Below are 22,663 nucleotides of genomic sequence, written 5' to 3' on the forward strand. Positions count from 1 at the left end.
AACAACAGGAAGCATGTTGGTGAACTGTGACACGAACCCCCCAGCACTCCGAAGCCATTAAGACCCTGTCACACAGCAGGCTCTCTGACTAGCTACGTCAGTGACACCTGGGAGCAGGTGAGACATGCAGTCTCAGGCCCTTCCACCTGCACATCAGCGAGATCTCCGGGAAATTTGTGTAAATATTAAAGTTGTGCAACACTGGATTAAAGTACTGAGGGCATCCAAAGATTTTACAGGGAAAAAGCAATTTTGTTAAAATGTATGTAGACACACATGTAGTCATGTTCTGGGACTGATGTGTTCAAGAAGTTACCTTCCCACAAGTTTCATCAAATATCCCACTCGGGCTCGACAGGCATTTATTCCTTCTGATTTTATAGGGACATCTGAATTCCATACTCTCAGCATCGAGAGAGGAGGGCCAATCTGAGTCCTCTCCACAGCTGCCCATCTGACAAACAACTGAAGAACAGTAAGGTGGTCTCTTCAAATGTAAGCATGGTGGTTCACACCTGTAATCCCAGCTCTTGGGAGGCTAAGGCAGAGGACTGGGAGTACGAGGCCAGCCTGGGCTACATAGAAAGTTTGAGGCCAGCCTAGGCTAGATAGTAAGACCCTATCTCAAAAAAAGCAAACAAGCCTGAAGTAAGCAACAACAAAAAGATGCTCTTTTGGTGAACTCAAGGCTTATGCTATGGTTTGGAGATATGTTGCCCAGTTTCCATATGTCAAATACTTGATGGCCAGGGCGGCACTTTTAGTAGGTGTGCAATCTGGGAGAGGTGGGGCTTACTGGGCGTCCTTAGGTCATAGAGGAAATGCCCTTACAAGGGACTGTGGAACACCAGTGTCTTCCTCTTCTGCTTCCTGAATCATGATGTAAGTGGTTTGCTCCACCATGAGTTCCCACTCCTGTCACGATATGCCGTTCTCACCAGAAGCCCAAAGGAATTGGGCCACTTGGTCTTGGATTGAAACCTACAGAACTGTGAACGTAAATAAACCTTTTCTCTTTATAAATTGCCTCAGGTACTTACAGACTATTAGTTGAAAGTCATAATCAGATCTCCACTACCTGCAGTTTCCAGTCACATTTATCTTTAATGGACTGTTTGGTGGAGGAGGGATTTAATTAAAGGTTCAATTATATCAATATTGAACCACAGGCATGCTTTGTTAACTTCTGGAATGACTACGTACCATACATCTCAGTGGCAATGACACCTTCAACTACTAAATATGATCAGAATGCAGGGGAAGACTGCTTATCCAAAAGTGATTACAGGTATGAGGACATCAGGAAGAAAGCGCCTCTATTTGTTATGAACAGATACAACTGTAGGTGAGTTAATTTCTCTTTTTACATTCCTCTTACTACCACCTGTATCCTGTACATTTCTTAGTTTTGTTTCTAAGAAACTAAAACAATTTTCTTTTTGGAGAAAATACTTAAGCTAGGATTGATATCTAAGCTATGAAGAGCTATTTGAAAAACATCCAAACAAACTATTTTTTAGGAATCCTGGATCATCTCTTTAGTATGTTAGGAACAATAGCTCATAAAGTAGGCATTTAAGAGTGAAAAAGCAAAGCCAGGTTTTGTGGTGCAGCCCTGTAATCCCAGCATGTGGGAGACTGAGGCAGAAGGGTAAGAGTCCAAGCGGCTTGGACTATGTAGCAAAACCCTGTCTCACTCACACTAAAGCAGAAGCTAAGCTACTAGATTTTCAGAGGGAAGTTCATTAAGAAAGGACCACACATCTGCTGAGCTGGCCAAAGATATATTTATAGAGAGGCAAACAAGGCTATCACAGTCACAAGTCCAGTTCACGGTGGAGCAAACACTGGTCACCGCTCTTCTGCGGAAGCCTCATGGGGCTTCCCAAGAGTGGGTGAGTGAATAAATGGACCAATAGAGGACTCAGAGGCCCTCCTTTCAGAGGACTGGCACTCTGGTCTGACACAGTCTGCTACTGCAGTTGCAGGGTCAGCTGGAGAAGTGGCAAGTGGCAAACATCTTCCCACACAGGAAAGCCACCTGTTAGCCAAGGGTGTGCCTGTACACACACCACCTCCATTCATTTCTGTGAACAAGTCCACTCAATTAATTTACATAATGTGGAAAGTGCCTGGGCTAGAATGATCAGACAACTTCAGATAGGCCGGACCTACCAAAACTGCTTACAGGAGTCTTCTGTGTGTATAACACTTTCTCTTTGTCTTATAACACTGTCATCAAAGACGTGCTGCTCATACTTCAACCTTTTAACATAACTTCCTCCTTGTCCCCCACACTGCTTATAGATTCTGTGTAAGCAGGGGTCCTTGCTTTGCACACTATGGTATTCACAGTGCCTAGGATGATAAGAGGCAACTCACGGGCATCCAGTATCTATTTACTGAATAATTACTCAGTTTCTTCTGATAGCTGCAGAGGCGATGGCGGTTGCAGGCATTCCTCCAAGGCTTTTGTTGGCAGGCCATCACCAGGGCTAGCCTGCCTTCCAGCCTGTGGTTCCCTCTTGGTTCCCCTTCTCAATCTCTCATGTCTTTGGGTCCCAAGAGCATATCAATCCTACCCTCTTCTCACTCAGGCTACAGGGGTAACAGCCTCCAACGCTGTGGTTTCTCTGATCATTTTTACATAGAAAAGGCTTATATTCACATATAAAAATGCAATGGATTCTTAAGAGCCTTTCTGTCTCATGAAGAAATAATTCTTATTAAAGACCTGATGAAAAAATGTAAGGGTAAGCCCCCAGTACATTTATAGAACATTTAATGTTTTGTTTTGTTTTCACACAGAGTCTTGCAATGTAGCCCAGGCCGGCCTTGAACTTGTGATCCTCCTGCCTCGGATCTCTGGGTGCTGGAATTCAGGTATGCGCCACCTTGCCTAGCTAACGTTTAACTTTGATAAAATTAAGAATGGCAAGAGTAGAACAGATGCTTCTAAGCAGTCTATGATGACTTGCCATGTTAACTGCATGGGTAATTATTGGTGTGAAAATGGGAAGGTATTAATATTTACTGAGAGGGATAAGTCTACACACGATCTCTCTGAATCCTACACACACCCACTTCATTAGATTGCTATCTGCATTTAACCTGCCAAGGACACACCTGGGTAAGCAGAGACACTGAAAATTCCAACCCTCATCTCTCCATCTCCACCTTCCATGCTATCAGCTGGGGTTGCCTGGGAAGTGTAGGACTTGGAATAGGAGGTGGAACATGCACGTGTGTGCGTGCTCGTGTGTGTACCTTCGTGTTTAAATCTTAAAGGCATGCCAGGACACATACTGTTTCAAACAAAAATCTGAACTTGTGAAAGCAGTGACTCAACCAACATGTTTGGAGGGGGTTGTCTAGAAGGCAAGCAGACATAGCTTAGACATTGACGTGGCGGTGTGGGGCTCACCCTGTGTGGGGGAGGTTTCTGAGCAAGAAAGAGCTTCACAGCAGGAACAGAGGAAGACAGTCTGCTGCATACTACACTGCTCAGAGACATCAAGGCAGAATATCGGCACTCCCTGGTGGTCCAGGTGTGAGGAGAGCCCAAGGGAGACCCTGGGGAAGAGAAAGAGGAAGGCATGACAGATCTACAGTGAAATGAAGATGGCCATGAAAGGAAGCATGCAAAGATATGAGTGCTGATTACTGAAAGAAACAGAAGTGGAAGTCTACTCTTGTGAGCGTTGATGATGAACTTGAGATGGTAAGTAACCAGATGACAATGCTCACGAGACTGCTGGAAATGTGAACTAGGGCTCAACAAAGCTGCTGGCCAGCCTTTCTCAGCAGTCCCAAGAGGACGTAGCCGCAAGCTGTCCACCACACGGAACAAAGGACCTAGACTGCTACCAGTCACCTACCATCTGTGGGAAGTGGGGAGCAGCTATCAAGTCACTTCTGGAGTTTTGTGTTCTAGATGAAGAAATGCATTTATAAAGAAGCAGAGGTGACAGGACAGAAACACTCCCCATGGGTCAGCATGGGGAGCACACCTTTAATTTGCTGATGGGGACTGTGCAATAGCTGCCAGCTTCAGCAGGAGTGGGGTGGGGAGGAACGACACACACTGTGGGCAGATGGAGATGAACTCAGCACAGAGGCCAGCTAGTCTGGGGAGAACAGAAGATGACTGGGAATGGCCAAGAAAGCATGGTACTGGGGTGCTGGCAGGAGGGAATGTGGTACTGTGGTTCCATCGGCAGGATGCTAACAGCACACAGCTGCCACCTTCTCTGAACATTTGCTCTTCCTCCCCAGCCAATGGCTGACTGATGGGGATGGCCCGGTACCTCAAGGTGGGACCACCTATGGGAGCAAGCTGAGCTCCTGGGAGTCAGAGAGACCACAGCTTGGCTCAGCTCCTTGCCCTGCCTGCTCCCTTCATCCTGGGAGCACGCTCCACAAGCCAGGAGCCCTGACCCCAGCTTCAGGTTCTCCTAGGACAGGCAGTTAGGACAGCAAGGTCAAGAATACAGAAGAACATGGAGGATAACAAGGAGCCCATGAGGAATTTCATGAAACACGTGGAGGAAAATCCTTGTCCCTGGCCAGGGACAAGTGGCAGGGACAAGGAGGAGGGAGGCTGGTCAGGAAGAAGCTTCTCAAGCCAGACTGCTAGCCTCAGGGTAGATGGGGCTGCGAGATGCAGGGCAGGAGCCAGAGGGAAGAAAAGTTAAAGGAAGGTGGTAGAGCCTTCTGTCTAGGGGAGGACATGGTGACAACAAGGTCAGTTGGCCTTGCTGTCTCAAATGTCTGAGGGCCACCAGATTGGTAAATCCTAGGGATAGAGGAAAACCCAGGCTTGAGTATGATCAGGGTTGTATTTAACTGCCTGTAAGAAACGTGTGAGTCACATAGCCTTGAACCAGGCAGGGGTTAATTTTACCACCTCCCCGCCAACACACGCACACAGGAAGTCTGGGGTCAGCAGACCAGGGCTGACACTGCAGCCCTGTGATGTGATGGATGTTCCCCACTCCTACAGCTTCTGCTCTTCCAGCATCAGAATGTAACCAACTTCTGCTCAATCTTCCAGGCAGGAAGGAAAACTGAGAGAGACAGGAAGGAAGAGGAGGCACCTGAATTAGGAGAAAGAAACCTTTCCTAGTGACCAGGGACAGTTTCCATTTGTATCCCTTTGGCCAGAACTAGCATGGTTTGCTCACCCCAGGTGCAAAGTTGGCTAGGAGCTTTTTAAAGCTGGGCAGGCTGTGTCCCCAAGTAAAATTAGGATTCTGACAATAGGAAGGAGGAGGGAAAAGTCTTTACCGGGCAATAGAGGGGTCTGTGGCTTGCAGAGATAAGGATCTAGGGCCATTTGGATGAGGAAGATGGGGAAGGCACTCTAAAGAGGTAAGATCCCTGGTTGGGGTGTAGCTCTAGGAAGCAGCAGGCCCTGGGTTCAATCCCCAGAGGGCAGGGAGGAATAAGATCCCCAGTGTGGAAGATAAAGATGCAGATTTGTTGTATTTGAGAAAGTGACTTGAAGGGATTGGGGAAGAAAGAAAGGAAACAATAATATTCTCAATACAAGAATGAATTACAGAATTTTTAAACCTGTTGAAACCACCATAAGGGACTAGAAAAAAAGAGGAGATGAACCAATTCGGGATATATACATGGAAGTGCCACAAGGAAACGCTCTGTGTAGCTATCTTAAACAGGCAAGAATGTCTTTTTTTATTTTTTAACAGATTGGAGAACAGGAGGGTATTAGGTGGTACCCGTGGAAGGGGAGATGAGGGAAAAGGGTATGGGAGAATGAATATGCTGTGTACACGTTATGTGAATGGAAAAATGATGCCTGTTGAGACTATTCCAGGAACGGGGCGGGGGCTGGAGGGAGAAGGGGATAAAGGAGAATGGTAGAGGGAGTGAATTCAAGTATGACATATTTGATATATTGTAAGAACTTTGTAAATGCCACAGTGTACCCTCACCCAGCACAACAATTAAAAAAAAAAATACTCCGGGCACCGATGGCTCATGCCTGTAGTCCTAGCTACTCAGGAGGCAGAGATCGGGACTACAATTTGAAGCCAGCCTGGGTAAATAGTTCTGCAAAACCCTATCTTGAAAAACCCTTCACCAAAATAGAGCTGGTGGAGTGGCTCAAGGTGAAGGCCCCAGTACCACAATAAATAAATAAATAAAAGAAAAATCTCTAACTTTGATGTGCCAATTCCAAGTGTAGGTTTCAGAATACTCTGAAACTCCACTTATTTAAGAAAACAGAACTCTTATTTCTGAACAAAAAGCATTTTAAATTGCTTTACTTGGAAAAAACAACCCATAGGTACCCTCTCCCCCCCCGACTGCATCCACAAAAAAGGGTGATTTGAAAAGTTAATTCATTGATCCCTCCAATGTGCTATGTAGGGACACGGAAACGAAATGACAGATGAAGTCCCAGCTCTCCTGAACTCAACGCAGGGGAAATGATATCAGGAACAAAAGGACAGTCAGTGGCGAGGGCAATGTGGAAGAGGGGGCTGTGCAGAAGTGTGTACCTGACCCAGCCAGACATGGAGCGGTCCAAGAGTTGGCTGGATCCCAAGGCAGTCTCCACTCCCAACCATGGCCACCATGACAAAAGCAGCATAGCTGAGGTCCAGAGCCTGGGATTCAGGAATGCAGGTAAATTTGAAACTAAACTCTCTTGTATCATTACCCTAAAGGGACTGGCAACTTGGGGTGGAGGACAAAGATCCTGCTATTTGTCACCACATGGATGGACCTGGAGAATATGATGCTAAGTGAAATAAGTCAAATTCAGACAGACAATTACTGCATGATCTCACTTACATGTGGTTACTACCCCACTGGTGGGGCTGGGTGGGGGAAGTGAAATGGAGAGGAGGCTATAAGGTACAAAGTTATCAATTTCTGAGATCCAATATACTAAAGTACATTAACTGAAGTTAGTATCATTGCATTGTATTAAGCATTTTTGTTAGGTAAGTGCATTTTAGCTGCTCCTGTACCAGAAGAGTAACCATGTGGCGTGACAGATACCTTAATATGCTTTACTATAGTAACATTTTACTCTCTTTATGTGTCCCATAACATCATGTCGTAAACTAGCCTTGCCTGTGGCTTACAGAGCTCTTATTGCATGTTACTTCTGTCTTATGATTTTACAATCAACCTGCCTTTCCTCATCCAAGCAGATTTCCATCCTAGTACAATCTAAGCTAACTGCAGAACTCTATTTTATATGCAAGCTCACTTAAAATCCTAATCTATAAAACCACACATACGTGGTATTCAGTTGCAGTGTTTCTCAACCTCAGTACCACCCCCTGATTTTAGGCTGGGTGATTCTTTGTGATGGAGGCTGTCTGTTCTGTGCATTGTAGGATGTTTAGAAACATCCCTGGCATCCACCCATCACACGCTAGTAGCAGCTCTGATTCATACTCCCCTTCACTTGTGTCAATCAAAAATGTCTCCAGACATTGTCAAATGTCCCTAAAGGACAAAATCACTCCCAGCTCTAGCCATTGGGATAGTCATCATATATCTTAAAATTTCAACGTTGTCTTATTTTTAAAGTCAATGAGGGCAATTAGACTTCATGCAAAAACTAAAATCAAGGGTTAAAATGGATGACAGTTGAGTTTCAGTATCTAATCTGTTTTGAGTTGCGCAATCTCAAGAAATCTTGATTTATTAAGATATGTGGTTGTGTCCCTGCCTGTACAAGGTTATGCAAGCCAATAAATACGCACAGGCCTGACTCCACACACAGCGGGTGGAGCACCAGTGCAGGGCAATTGGTAGGTCCAGGGGAAGATGCTGAATGTGCACTTTTAAGCAAGTTCCCTCAAGGTCTGTGGGTGCGGCACTTTGAGAAAAACATGGACTTAACAACAGCCTGAAGATATGTAGATTTGTCTACAAACTGAGCAAAGTTATAAGGGTCCGTCTCCATGAAGAAAAGTAAAACTGTTGTTTGATGAAGGCACAATCTACACTGTACTAATTCTGACCTTCGACCAAGATGTGAGCACATTGCTGATTCTGAGGTATGCTTTTTAATCTACATCAACTGGAATTCCTCTAACGTAGAGACTCTATCATTATTAGCATTCAATTCCCTACTTTTCACAAGTTAAAAGTATGACGGCAATTAATTCTGAACCATCGGACTACATAAAACAGTCTGCAAAACTAAAACACGCCCAGCAAGTATAGATGTCTTTCTCCAAGATTTTACTAAAAGGCAAAGCTGTCAGCAAGGCAGCTACTCTCTCAGGATGGAGTGTTCATGCAGAAGTTGCCTTCCTTGATGACCCTCTGTAAACAGCTTTTCATCCCACAACCCTGTTATTTGCTTTCCTGCTTCTCTTTATTTCCTAGCACTCATTACTACTGATCCATATTTGCCTAGTCTTTGCTCTCCCTACTAAGATGTAAGAATCCTAGATCAAGGGTCCATTTTGTTCACTTCTGTAACTCAGGAACTCAGTATGTAAAAGGCATTCAACAGGCACCTGCTGAGAGAGTGAAATGATGCGTGAATGAATGCACTGGGCAGTGGCCTGCAATCAGATCTCCATCAAAAGCTAACCTGAATTCACCATGACTCTGGGAATCACCATGGTTAATATCACCAGGGCCGATGTGAAGGCCAGACCTCCCAAATGTCCAAATGTAACAATCACTGAATATTTATTAAGTGTCCAGGCTGTACCAGGCACAAGGAGAACAGGATTTGGGATCCTCTTTCAAATAAGACCCAATGAATGTGTATGTGGTGAGAGAAAGGTAGGTAAACAAAATCCAATGACTGTCCCTCCCACCAGCAAGGGAAAAGCCAAGCAACTGGTTCTGTTTGACTCTCCTCCCCCCAGTAAGAGAAGAGGAAAGAGTTAAAAACGCTCAACTGTTTGGTAATTTAATAGCACCAAGTCACTTAAGGCCTTGGAGGATGTTTGCTAATCTGTAAAAAGCAGTGTCGGACAAGAACATTTCTATTGCTCTTCCTCCACTAAACTGGTAGGATTCTCAACTCATCTACTTTTTCAAAGTAAGAACAGGAAACAGAAAGCTTAGCTTGTTCAGTGGTGCTAAAACATTAGGGCCATTTAGGGAGAGTAACATTGAAGTGGGAATGAGTGGGAGAAGGTGGCCTACAGACAAAAGGGGAAAGAGAGTGGGGGATACACAAAGTGTAGAAAACAGGGGTGGAGGGTGGAGACAGGAAATTCTAGGGAAGGGGAACTAGAAGGAGGACCAGAAGCGACATTACTTTTTTTCCCACCTCTGCTCCCTGGGCTGGGCAGTTTTGGAGGAACTCTGCAAATGCTGATAAGCAGACTCACCCTCAAAACCCATCACAGGCCCCAACTTGGAGAGCCTCCTTTGAATCCAAAACTAGCCTTGCCACCCCACTTTCAACAGGAGAACCCAGTGAGAAGCACAGAAGATTGTCCAAACTGGATTTTAAAAGTAGGGACAGGACAGGAAAAGGAACCTGTTCCCATGCAGAACAAAGAGAATGAGGGATTTCTGCCAAAACATACAAGGCGGCAGGCCTGTCTAAGGGGCAAATGCTGGCTTAGGGAAGGATGCACCATGTAAAGGCTTGTGCCTTGTTTGCTATCGAGGGCTGCACCACAGCCCCTCGGAGTGTACCAATCCCTGTGCACAAACATCTTCAGCTAGGCTTAATATTCTTCAGGGGTTATATTCTGCCTGGAAAGTCTCTTACCCTGGATAGCTGTAGGGCCAGTCAAAAGCAAGGAAAAGTGTGGGTCAGAACTGGTTGACCAGATGCCTGGGGACAGCCACAAGACATGAAGTCTTCCAGCAGCAACAGGCACTAGGGAAAGAAACCTTCAGGTATAGTGAAGTACACTGTTAGTGATCTTCCATCCTGCTTTCTGCTGAGGCCAGAGACAAACTGGGAAGATACGGAAGTGACCACGATCACCACAGGAGGGGCGGGCACAGAGAAGCCCCACTACAGCTTTCGATGCTAGACACAGTCACAGCAGAGCCCTGGAGGCTGCAATTTTCAACTTTGCTCTTTGAAATAATTTCACATTTACAGAAAAATGGCAAAAGTATACAGAATTCTTATCTCCTTCACCCAGACTCCCCAGTTGTTAACATTTTACCACATCTGCTCTGCCATTCTGTTAGTATATAATATGCATATTATTAATTGAACCAGTGGAAAGCAAGACAAAGACATGATACAAGTATTTTATTTTCTAAAAACAAAGACATTCTTTATACAACCACAGCATAATAATCAAAATCAGGAAATTAACATTGATTTGATACTGGAATCTACTATAAAGACCTTATTAAAAAATTCCCTAACAGTTTCAATGATGACTTTAGAACAAAACTGGCAATAACAACAATTTTTTTTTTCCTGTTCCAAGATACAGTCCAGGATCACATGTGGGGTTCACTGTGTCATGTCTCTTCAGCCTTTAATCTGAAGTAGTTCCTTTATCTCTCAGGACCTTGACATTTTGAAAAGTACAGCCTAATTATTTTGTAGAATGTCCCTCGGTTGGGATTCATCGGCCATTGCTTCAGGACTAAGTCAAGTTATGCGGCTTTGGCTGGAATACCACAGCAGTGAGGCTGTGCCCTTCACAGAGCGTTTTCTCAGGAGGTACTGAGCTGCCGTACCAGTGATAGCAGCCAGTTATGTGGTGTATGTCAGGTTCCTCCACCACCAACTTATTATTTTTCCCTTTGTGGTTAATAAGTAACTTGATGGGGGATAACTAGACACAGGAAATATCCAGTTTTTCATCAAATCTACTTGCTGCAATACCCACTGATGGATTCCTACTAGAAGATGGGTAAACTTATCTGACCCCATGTGAGGTCAGGGAAGATCAAATCTCAGGTCTAAAACTAGGGCTGGATGGAGCAATACAGGTGGTGAGGAAGAATTCGCATGTGCAATTCCTCTCACACACCAAGTAAGTAAGCCCACTTTATATTTGCTCTTAGGTAGAAAGAAAAAAAAACAACCTATAGATTTGCTTGGCATACACTAGTCTCTCTTTCTGTGCCTCATGTCTATTAGAAATTTCACAAGGTGTTCAGTAGCAGCAAGAAGAAATGCCCAGGTTCAGGTAGGGTCCCACCAATGCCTGACTTACCAGGGGCAGTGCCGTGGGGTTCAACTCTGTGATTCCTGATCTGCTGTGGGGCAGTGTGCATAGCTAAATTTAAAAATAAAAACTCAATTCCCTACCACCTCTTGCTCTGGCATGACTAGATTTAGAGACTCCAATTTCCCTTATCCAAGAAACATTGTTACAACTTTGTTATCACAAAATTAGAAACTTCAGGAAATACATGAAAACAGAACATTTAAAAACAACTTGCTATCCCACAAGCCAGCGATGCTCACTGCTAACATTCTTGCCTATGTTCTGTAAGTCTCTAGCCTTTAAACAGTTGTGTATACCTTACCATGACTGAGATGGAGCTGTCTATAACTGCCTTCTTTGAGCTGAGTTCCACTGGTGATGAAGCCCCACAGCAAAGGTACGCCTAATTTTCTCAACTCTCCTAAGGATAGTCTACAACTAGAAGCATTCCAGAAGCACAGGAGACAAGTTAATTCCTAACAAACCACGGTGCCTTGGAATAGCAATGCTTTATCTTCCTACAAAGCTTCAGCTGAGAAGGGCTTGTTTGTGTTGTTGTATAATTTGCTTTGCTCACCTCACAACCCTTTAAATATATATTTAATGAGCAACTTTCATGTGTCAGGAGTGGAGCATATATAAGAATAAAAAAGACACAGTTCCTTTCCTTTTTTTTTTTTTTTCTCTTTTTCTGGACTGGGGATTAAACCCAGGATCTCAAACATGCTAGGAAAGTACTCTTACCACTTCAGCCATCCCCCCAGGCATTTGTTTGTATTTTGTTTTTGAGACAGGGTCTCTAACCTTGCCTAACCTGTCCCAGAACTTGCCATCCTTCTCTTTCTGTGATAACAGATGTCTGCACCATGCATACCAGCCTTTCCTCTTTAAACAAATAATCCAGCAGGAAAACTAAAAACACCTAAATACTCAAAGTTCTGAACACTACAATTGTGGAGCTGCTATTCACCTTGAGAGTCCTGAATAGGGAACCACATGTCCATCAGGGGAAATCAGGGAGGCTTCCCTGAGGAGGTGATATAGGCATAAGCCTATGATCCCAGCTACCAAGGAGGCATAAGTAAGAGGACTGTGGTCCAGGTTGCTCAAGCAAAAATGCAAGACCCTCCCTAAAAAAAAAAAACTAAAACAAAAAAAGGCTGGGGGCATGGCTCAAGTAGTAGAGTACCTGCCTAGTAAGTACAAGGCCCTGAGTTCAAACATCAGTACCAAAAAACGAACAAACAAACAAAAACCAAAGACAATAGGGCCTCCCCAAATAGTGGTTCAGAGTAGGAGAGTGGTGAGATCACCCTGGGATAAATGAAGCCAAGGGAGTGGGTGGTCAGGAGGCCACTGAGATCATGTCTATGAGGAATGATGGAAGAGCTGAGCTAGAGCCAGGAGCAAGAAGAGGGCTATAAGCAGGAGCCATGGGGCAGGAAAATGCCTCAGAACTTGGTCACTGAACTAGGAGGGGCTGTTCTTAAAACACCAGGCCGGCAGAGATCCAGCGTGTGGAACAAATTCAGGTTGCTAATGGAAGAAGGGGCAAAGGTAAGGTTCCTAAGTGGTGAAGTATGAACGTGAACATCATCAGACAGGACCTTAGAAATTCTCCTTAGAGACATGGGGGATTTGCAAGGCATCACTGACAATAATCCATGTATTCAAAAGTCCTATGTGTCCTATAGAACAGAAGAACTAGTCTGATCAAGCCCCAAATCAGAAAGCAGTAAGGACCCTGGAAAAGGATCTGGAAGGAAAGTACCCAGGAACAACCTGGGGTTTGGCAGGACCTGATGACTGAGGGACTAAAGGAGAAGGAGACAAAGGAAGATTTTGTTTGGGCCACTTTAAACTCAAAACAAGTTAAACATGTTTGTATTTCTAAAACCAACAACATATAGTTAGGTCTGTAAGAGGAATGACTAAAACACATGATTTCCTTTTACACCCCAATCACACATCCCTTTCATCTTGGCCAAAAATTTTAAGCCAGCATTTGGGCAGGCTCCCAGACAGACATAGCAGTTTTTAATCATACATGGAGTGTGTGCCTGGGGATACAGCAATCAGCAGCACTGACACAGCCCCTCCTTCAAAAGGCCTATGATCTCATTTGTAAAAGCAGACCAGTAGATCACCAATGTAATTATTTTTATGGCTTTTCTTCTTAATTTATTCTGAGTTGGACATTAGGGAAGAGTGTTATAAGAAGATTTGGGGGCAGGTGTTAGAAAAAGACTTCCCTGAGGAAGGAATGCTTCTGTTGTGGTCTAAGTAGGAATCAGAGTGAGATGGGGGAAGCAGGTGCCACTGGCACAGAGACAGCAGGAACAGATGAGAGAAGTCCAAATGCAGTGTGTCTGAAGGGTCACAGCTGGAGAGGTCACAATATGCTGAGAGAATGCTGGAAAAGTCAGACCCCTGTCATGAGGTCTGGAATTTTATCCTGAGAATAAAAGAGAGTCAATAGTGGGGGTGGGGTGTTAAAGTGGAATTGGATTTTGAGAAACCTCTCTTGAGGCTGGACTGGAAATGGGGAAGACCTCTCATGAGTTAGGAGGCTGCTGTGGAGACCCAGTGAGCAATGACATGGTGGTTGGTGGTGCACACACCTAGACAGGGACCAGAGTTGCCTCTGCCACCTCAGATCAACCTCACACATTTTGACAAGAGCCTCCTTGGGGGTGGGAATGTGCTATATGCTACAAAGACATGGATATGATTGTCTCATTTACCACCTCCAGATCTGATCCTGGCTTTGCCACCTACAGTTTCTTAGTTCCTAAACCTCTCTGTACTTCAATGCCCTCCTTTATAAAATGGGAACAATAATGGTACCAAACTCATAGGGCCATGGGGAAAATTAAATGTGCCTATGTAAAATAGGTCTACAATGGGTGAGACAGAGTGAATGGGTAAAGCATGTGCCTCCTTCTGTCTATGTTTTGTAGCATGTCTAAGTTTTGAAAATCTGGTATAAACAGAATAATATCAAGTAGGTTATTAATAATTTACTTTATATAATTTGAAGCTGTGTTATTAGGTACATAAGAGATTAGAAGTTCACATCTTCCTGAGGAATTGAAACTCCTAGTAGTTACTCTAGTAGTTACTAGAAAATTTTTAATTGTTAAGTGTAGCTCAGGTTATACTCTGGACAGCACTGACCCAGAAGAAGGATAAACAAGAAGCCCACACCAGTCACTAAGCCCTGGATGACTAACAATATGACTAAAGAAAATGACAAGCAAAAAGAAGAGTATGAAAGCCACATTCTGTTCTCTTGACGTTCTTGTTGTCGGAGTCTAGATAAGAAATAAGAGTCCAGATAAGAGAACAAGTTGTTTGTGAAAAACAGAAAGGGGGTGAAGAATAAGACAGAAGAGGATGAGAAAATAGAGACTGAGGAGAGAAGGCAGCCAGGAAAGAAGAAACTCTACAAGTCTAGAAAAACTGTTATGATCTCAATATATGTAAGCCTGTAACTATGAAAATGACACAATCTTAAAAAGAGTCTTAACATACAAAAGATGTAAGTATTCCATCAAAGTAGACCTTTTCAACATAATTTGTTATTTTTGTCAAACCTACCAACTCCTAACCCATGAGACTTAACTATTATAATTCCAGATGTTAAAAAAACAAAGGAGAAAAGAGAATTCATGACTAGAGGAATTGGTGAACCATTCAAAATTTATCCTGGATATTTTTTCATGTTGTAACAGAAGAACAAAAATATCATGTATGTCTAAAAGCCCAGACAAGGAATGGGTTTTTCCTCCAGGTCACTGGGAATCTTAAGCAGAAATCCAGAGGTCTACAGAGACAGCAGATCAGAGAAGCAGACACAAAGTATAAAGTACAGTTACAAAAGTTCAGGCAGAGGTTGTTTGTAGCAAGAAAGGTGGGAACTAAAATCAAGTTCAGCAGTTTGGTCATAGAAACTCTTCCCTAATATCAAAGGGTCTTGGAGCTAAGGGTTCCCTACTATTCCGCCTGCCCTACTGTCCGATCCAAAGTGAGAATGGAGCCTGGGGGGGAGTGACCATACTTCCTGAGGTCACACAGAGTTCAGCCAGGTAGAAACTGATCCTTATTGCTGGAACAGCTCTGTCTCCTGAAAACTGTCATCTTTACCATCTAGTAGTGAGGAACTACCAATGTGGTTATTCCAAAACTAGAATAAAATAATTTTGCCTATGGGTCCCCAAAGTAAGCAATACACACACCTGTCACCCAGCAATCCTGCTGCATGGTAGAGACCAAGCAGAAATGCATACACACGTTACCAAAGCCAGGCACTAGAGCAGCCACAGCAGCACCATCTGTAATAACAGCCAGATGTTGGAAGCCACCCAAATGCCCAGTGATAGTTCAGGGATAAACAGGTGGTACACTCACCCAATGGCCACCATAAGCAAGGAGAGTGAACATGCTACCACCACAGGCAGCATGGTAGAGATGCTCAGACACTTAGCACCCATGGAAAGAAAGGAGATATCATGGGTTTCTATTTATATAGATTACAAGCAAGGGAAGTCAGGATGGGGTGATCCTGGAGGAGGCAATGACTGGGAACGATGATATCCAGGGTCCCATCATGTTCTGTTTCCTGAGTGATGAATGTGTGAATGTGTTCAGTATGTCATTATGCAATAGAATATTTTGGGTATGTGTACTTTTCTAGTATCTATGCTATACTTAAAAACAAAAACAAAAACAAAAACTTCATCTGGTTTCCAGGTAAGCTAAGCATGGAAGCACCCTTGGGCCTCTTTAAGCTCATTTTTCTCCTCGCCCTTTACACATCTCACTTGCTCCCTTTGCCCATGTGCTTAAGCTGAGTCTCTCTCCTGGGACAGCCTGAGTGTCACCATCCATATTTATGGCTTCCTTCTACACCAAGGCCTATGATTCACAGCCCCCTGGTGGATGGCTTTGCTAACTTATGCCACCCACACTGATCCAGCCTGGCCTCTTCTTCCTTAGCAGTTAGGGAGCATGTATCATCATTAATGTGTACATATTCTCAGTTGTTTTAATTTCTGCCAAAGCTTCTCAGCGACACTAACAACAAGGAACATGCCTTTTGGGGTGATCTCAATCCTCTAGTCTCCACAGGCAGTGGGGATTAAATCATTTGTCAGGAGCTGGAAGGGTGTGGAGGGTAAACTTCATTTCCTATGGGCTTCCCAAGATCTAGCCTGCTAACCTCCCCTCTGGTCTGAGACTGAGAAGCGGGGAGAAATGGAGGCAAATGAAAAACAACCGGCTTCTTATCTTGCCTTGAATGTACCCTTAACATTCACCACTTAATCTACTTTGATTACAATTTGCAACATGTGTCAAAATTATAAAACTTTTCAAAATAGTCATACACCTGCCAGTCTCCCCTCTCTCTTTTCCATAAACTGTTTCATACCTCCTCACCTTACCCATTTCTTTTCTTGCCTAGAGGAAGAAATGCTAGTCATAACCAAGAATCCCTGAGGTTTAGTCATTTTATCTTACAGAAACAGCAGCAGTCATGCAATGGACATATTGTAAAAGAGACACAGCACTCTGATCATAGTGCTCTTGCAGTTCATATTAAGCTTCCCTGTCAAAACGATGGATGGAAGTCAGATGATTCCAGCTCTGTAACTGGAAATGTAGACACCCCTCTGAGCTGTCAAGCTTTGGGATTATACTAGTGAAACCACAACTTGTCCTGACTGTTCAACAGAACTAAATCCCTGTTCCCAGTTCCAGGCCGAGTATCTTTCAGCAGGTAGACGAGGATTAGCAGTCATAACCCAAGAGGAAAGTCTGGCTAAACACCAGAGGGCAGGAGATGAGTCTCCTCTCTGTGAGTCCAAAACCCAGCACAGTCCTCGGCTCCAGGAGCAGGCAACGCATGGGTGCCAGATGAAGCCCAGTACGTAATACTGTTTCCTCTTGAAAATCAGTGACACCCTATTTCGCAGAGTCCATAGACATGAATTAAGACGGAAGGATATAAAAAATTCATCTTCCAAGTCAACTAGCAATTCTGCAGAACTCTCTTCACTCATAAATGTATTTTTAATGGTCAAAACTACGAATAGGGGACCATCAGCAGGTTAAGCTTCTCAGTACAAACGAGACCCCTCCTTCCCCCGGCCAGGGGCGTCTGCCAAGGTCACCCAGCTGGTGTGGGGGTACCAACAGGAACCCGCCTCTCTATTCGCTGGGTTCCTAGGCAGTGTTCTCTCAAAACCTTCAAAAAGGTGCACAATGAATGCATATCCATGTCAAGCCGCTCCTTACAATTCCCAAGAAACCAAAAGGTCGTCAAAACGTGTCTCCTCCGCAGGACTGGACGCAGAGAGGGGGCAGGGAAGGTCACTGGCGAATTTCTACCAGCAGACACACACACATCACGCCTTCCCCATGGATGCAGAGGGCGGTTTCACCAGATCCTAGGAACCCCGCCGAGGATGTCCTCCAAGCCCGTTGCGGGGACATGAGTTAATCTGACCCCGCTAGCTCGGAAGATTCCAGTAATGAATTAAACCCCAAGTCGCTGCGCAAAGCGGTGTGGAAAAGGGCCACTGAGCTGGACCTGCTATCCCCACCGTTCGTCCTCACCCCTCCGCTGCGTCCACACCTGCGCGGGCAGCGGCGTCCCCCGCCCGGTCTTCGCAGCCCAGAGCCACGACCCTCGGCCCGCGCGCGCCCGGCAGGCGCGTCTGCAGGCGCAGCACCCTGGGCGCTGCCCGCGGGGGCTGGGGCGGAGGCGCCGGGGCCCTGCCAGGAGTGGGCACAGGCAGGTCGCCCCCCAGCCCGCCTGCCCCCGCTACGCCGAGGAGGGGGCTACGCCACGTACCTCGGCCGGCAGGTGCCGCCGTCGCCGCCGCCTGAGTTCGCGGCTGCAGGGGATGCCGCGCCGCGCCGCCCGCCGCCGTCCTGCGCATACTAGGGAGGGGGCGCTGGCCGGCCTCCAGCCCCGGGCCCCGCGCCCCCGCCCGCCCCCGGCGCCGCGCTCGCGCCCATTCAGCCCCGATCGCCGCTCCCCCGCGCGGATGCGGAGGAGGGGCGTGGGGCGGGGCTGGACATCACGAGGACGCAGGCGGCCAATCGGAACGCGCGAGGGAGTGCGGGCCCTCCGGCCTGGTGGGGTGCTGTGAGGAGCAGGGCGCCCTCAGGCGAGGGGTCGGGGTCCTGGGCGCCCGCCGATCGCTCCAAGTCTGCGCGCGATTAGATGGGGGAATTCCGGAAGAAAAGGTGGATTGAAAATGGTCGGGAGCTTTTTGCTAAGCGCAGAATTAGCCATTGCGGAGCCAGTGAATGAAGGGGCTTTACGTAGTCACGTGGCTGCCCCGTAGTCCTCAGGCACATAACTGGTCGGGTGTTTCTGGGGCCCCCGCGAGGCAAGCACGGGGACAGGTTGGATGTGTCTTGGGATTTGCAGAACAGCCTTGTGTTCCACGTGTTGGAGAAGTGATAGCATTAATTACCCAAGCCAGCCAAGTAGGTTTACAGATGGGGGAACTGAGGCCCAGAAAACAAAGGTGAGTTGTGGTTAAGTCATTGGGGGGCACTTAGCGGCAAAACCTGGGCCTGGTGGCACTCACTTTCGTATCTCCAGAAGCACTATCACCCTCCCGCCCCCTGTCCTTTATTCTGGGAAGGAAATGTCATACAATTTTTAAAAGCACAGATACTAGTAAACCTCAAAATTCAGGAATTTTTAGAAGAGTTTAAAATACGGATATGGTATTTCTTTAACATAGTTGAGTGTGCGGTATGTGACTGTAACCCTCCTGAGCCTTAGAGCCTATTGATTCTTAGGTGAAGCCAATGAGGTTCAGAATTTCTTTTCTGGGTGACAGACACAGAGCATGGAGACCCTGTGTTTCTGATACCTCTCTCAGTTTGAAAAGGAAGATCCTAGACCCTAAGCCGAATGTGTTTGCATAAACCATGAGCCTTGTCGGTTTAAAAAAAGAAAATTGCACAGAGCAGCTGTTTTGGAGATATCTCTGTTCTTCCGCTGGTGGGAGCAGGGATACTGGAAAAAATGTCTCTGGGTAACGAAGGCCAAGAGCAAAAGCATTGGAAAGGACGGAGTGGGAGGGCTCTGCTTTAACTCCTCCCAAAGCAGTTTTTCCATTAAAAAAAAAAATTCTGGTTTGTCCTAAAGTGAGGACACTAGGAGCATTTTTTTTGGGGGGGTGGGGGGAAGGAGGAAAAGCTGTCACTGAGCAATCTAAAGCCAGTGGGCTGTCCAAAGCTAGCCAGACAAAGCAGCTGCCTGCGGCAGTGACAGCTGCAAGGAGAATGCTGAGCACCTCTCTCTCTTTCTGAAACCAGACTGGGGCCTGCCTGCTTCAGCTGTTCTTGCCTTTGCTGTCTCCCAGACGCCCAGCTATAAAGCCAGGCCCAGTTAGCATTAAGGACGCCATGGGAGTCGGCAGTACCCTGGCTTGGAAGGGTAGGTGTAAGGTGAGGAAGAACAATAAGTGGAAGTTGCCTCTTGTCCCAGCCTCATTCATTCTATTCACATTTGGTAGGGGGAGAGTTTGACCACTTGTGCAGGAAAATGAGCTCTGTCTCAAAGATCCCCAAATAGTACACTTGGATCATCCACTAGATCTCGAAGCCTTACTCATATCTCTCCAAGTCAGTGGCTTTGCTCAGAGACACTGTCTAGCAAAGAGGTAGGACTACTTATAAAGACAGTAACTACAACTTCCCAAATTCACTTTTTTCCTTACACTTATTAGATTGGTCAATCTGCTAGCGGGTGTTACTCAACCATCCCTCTAACCCTTCTCTTTTGTGATGCAGCATACCATTTAGATAAGTTAGTCCTACTCTTAGTTCTATATGTGGGTTCTGATTGTTCTAAGCCAGTGGACCTCAAAATATGGCTTGTGGACCCCAGGACCTTCTGAGGACCTTTTGGGGAATCGTTGAAGTTAAAACTATCTTATAATTTTCTGAGACGTTATTTACCTTTTCACCGAGGACGCAAAAGAAAGGTGAACAAAACTGCTAGTGTCATCACAAATCAAAGCAATAGTGCCAAAATTATTAAAATCTATAATATTAGTTATGTAAATTAAGTGTAGTCTTGATGATGTATCTTTTAATATTTTGTACTATAAAATGGAAACTGCATATAAAACACTTGCTGCAGAGTAATGAGATGGTTGTCTAGGGAAAAATGCTCATGTAGTTTTTGAGTTGTGAGCAAAATTAGTTGTTTATTTTTGAAGAATACCATTTTTCCTTGAGAAAGCATCTGACAAACCATGGTTATTCTGATTTGAGTATTTGAGAGACATTCTCTTGAAAATGAACTAAGCAAGCTAGTGTCTTTAAGGAAAAACAAGTAACTATTTCTTGCCAATGACAGAAAACTTTCAAGAGAAATTTAGAATTTTGGAAAGCTTTTATGACCATGAGCTTGACAGCTTCTCAGTACTGAAGGATTTTTATTTTTTTCTGTTGAGATCAGTGGTGACAATGAATGGATTTTTAGATAATGTTTAACATGTCAACCTTTGGAAGACCTGTAAAACTCATTGACTCGTTATTTTCCAAAGTTATACATGGCAAAGATTGATTTAAAATAGGTAGCTTTCAGATTCTACAGTGCAAATGAATCTTTAAAAAAACTACTGCTTGCCAGGTACAGGAGGCTCATGCTTGTAATTCTAGCTATTCAGGAAGCAGAAATCAGGAGGATAACAATTCAAGGCCACCTCAGGCAAATAGTTCTCGAGACTGTATCTTGAAATACCCAATGCGATAGGGCTGGCGTGGTAGAGTACCTGCCTAGCAATTATAAGGCTCTGAGTTCAAACCCCAGTACTGTCAAAAAAGAAAAGAAACTACTGCATGTAGAATTTTGTAGATGCATAGTTTTTATAGGTGTGTTGCATCAAAGTATAACCACGATTATCTTTTTTCTTTTTTTTTTTTTTTCTGATGCTGGGCTTTGAACTCAGGGCCTCCCACTTGCTAGACAGGTGGTCTACCACTTGAGCCACACCTCCTGCCCTATTTTGCATTAGTTATTTTACAGATAGGGTCTGGCAGTTTTTGCAGTGTTAGCCTCAGACTGCTATCCTTTTACATATACTTCCTGAGTACCTGGGACCATAGGTGTGTGCTAACACACCTGGCTTATTGGTTGAGATGGAATCTTACTAACTCTCTGACCAGGCTGGCCTCAAAATATGAGCCTCCCCAATCTCTGCCTCCCAACACAATTATCTTTAAAAATATTGAAATCCTTCACACTTTCCAATTACATGTCAATGTGAAGCCAGATTTTCTTCTTGTATTTAGCCAAAACAATTTGCAACAGATTGAAGGCAGATATAAAGTCTAATTTTGTTCCATTATGAAAGAGTAAAAAGAGGTTTTTTCCAAGGATGTCTAAAAAAAAAATCCATCCTTCTCACCAATATTTTTGTTTTGAAAAACATGGTTAAAATCAGTATGTAAGCATGTAATGAGTTTATTTTATTAATTTATTTTTATATATTTATTTATTTTTGCAATCCTCAGGGTCAAACCCAGGTCTTCATGCATGCTAGGTAAGCACACTCTACCACTCAGCTACATCCTCAGCCCTAGGTTAATTATTTTTAATGAATTAATAAATATTTTAAAATTTTCTCAGTTCTAGCTTCTAACTTGACAACTATCAAGAGGTAAAACCTACCTCTCAAAAGAGATTCTTTTGAGATCCTCAGTAATTTCTAGAAGTAACTCTGAGAGTTTGAGACCCACTGGTATAAGTTACTCAGAGTAGTTCCTTGACTGGTCATAGGAAACCTCAGGAATTTACTGGCTGATGGAGGAGATGCTAGACAGGAACCAGGCAATAATAGCATCAGAAGATGCTGATAAGATAGCTATTTGGGCTGTAAGAAGAACTGACATTAAGAAGAAAGTCATGCTGGAGAAGCAGAGGACAGAGATTAGAAAGAAACCATTTCATTTATGTTGTTTGTCAGTTACAGATCAAACCAGCCCCACAGCCTATCCTGTCTCTATGCCTTCCAGTTACATAAGACTATGAATTCCTCCATGGGTTAAGCTAGTCAACCTCGTGTTCCCCCAAGAAAGGCATTGTGTACCTGTTTGTGCATTTTTTTTAACCTAAATAAGTGCCTAAGTCCTCAGAATTATAGTCTTCCTAGGATTTACCCATTCAGCCATCATTAATGCCACACAAGTTAGCTTCTAAATGAAGCGGGAAGGCAGCACAGGGACTGGGAGGAAAGGGACAGAACAGACATGGGGACAAATCAGTGGTATGCAAGTTTAAGTAGCGATACTATAACAGATTTTTATTTTCTGTTGCTTTTCTCTATTTCCTGAATCAGAAACATTTCCATTGAGGAATGGCTAGAATCTATGTTATTTCATTTTGGAGAGCTCCATGAGTGGTAGCACAAGCTTAGCAAGCAGCTTGGGAATTGGACAGAACAAGAGAACTAGACTGTGATCACTAACAGGGAAGAAAG

The 22,663-nt window shown here is 44.6% G+C and overlaps 1 protein-coding gene and 1 long non-coding RNA gene across 3 annotated transcripts in view; one reads left to right on the forward strand and one right to left on the reverse strand.

The window, feature by feature from the left end:
- St3gal5 (ST3 beta-galactoside alpha-2,3-sialyltransferase 5) overlaps nucleotides 1-22,663 on the reverse strand; it is a 47,457-nt gene that overhangs the window by 23,884 nt on the left and 910 nt on the right. Inside the window, exon 1 of one of the 2 annotated variants that reach the window (XM_020179021.2) lies at nucleotides 18,004-18,162. The exons of the other annotated variant lie outside the window; for it this stretch is intronic. Within the exon in view, the coding sequence (XP_020034610.2) occupies nucleotides 18,004-18,091 (88 nt within the window). The 5' untranslated portion in view covers nucleotides 18,092-18,162. Of the gene's footprint in view, nucleotides 1-18,003; nucleotides 18,163-22,663 lie in introns of those variants that run through there. 2 annotated transcript variants of the gene reach the window in all.
- LOC141414853 (uncharacterized) lies at nucleotides 2,921-15,265 on the forward strand. Its single transcript, XR_012439781.1, has 2 exons — nucleotides 2,921-3,721; nucleotides 6,397-15,265. It is a non-coding gene; the product is annotated as an uncharacterized lncRNA (long non-coding RNA).

The sequence above is a fragment of the Castor canadensis genome, chromosome 12 (genome assembly GCF_047511655.1).
Source record: "Castor canadensis chromosome 12, mCasCan1.hap1v2, whole genome shotgun sequence".
NCBI classification, from domain to species: Eukaryota; Metazoa; Chordata; class Mammalia; order Rodentia; family Castoridae; genus Castor; species Castor canadensis.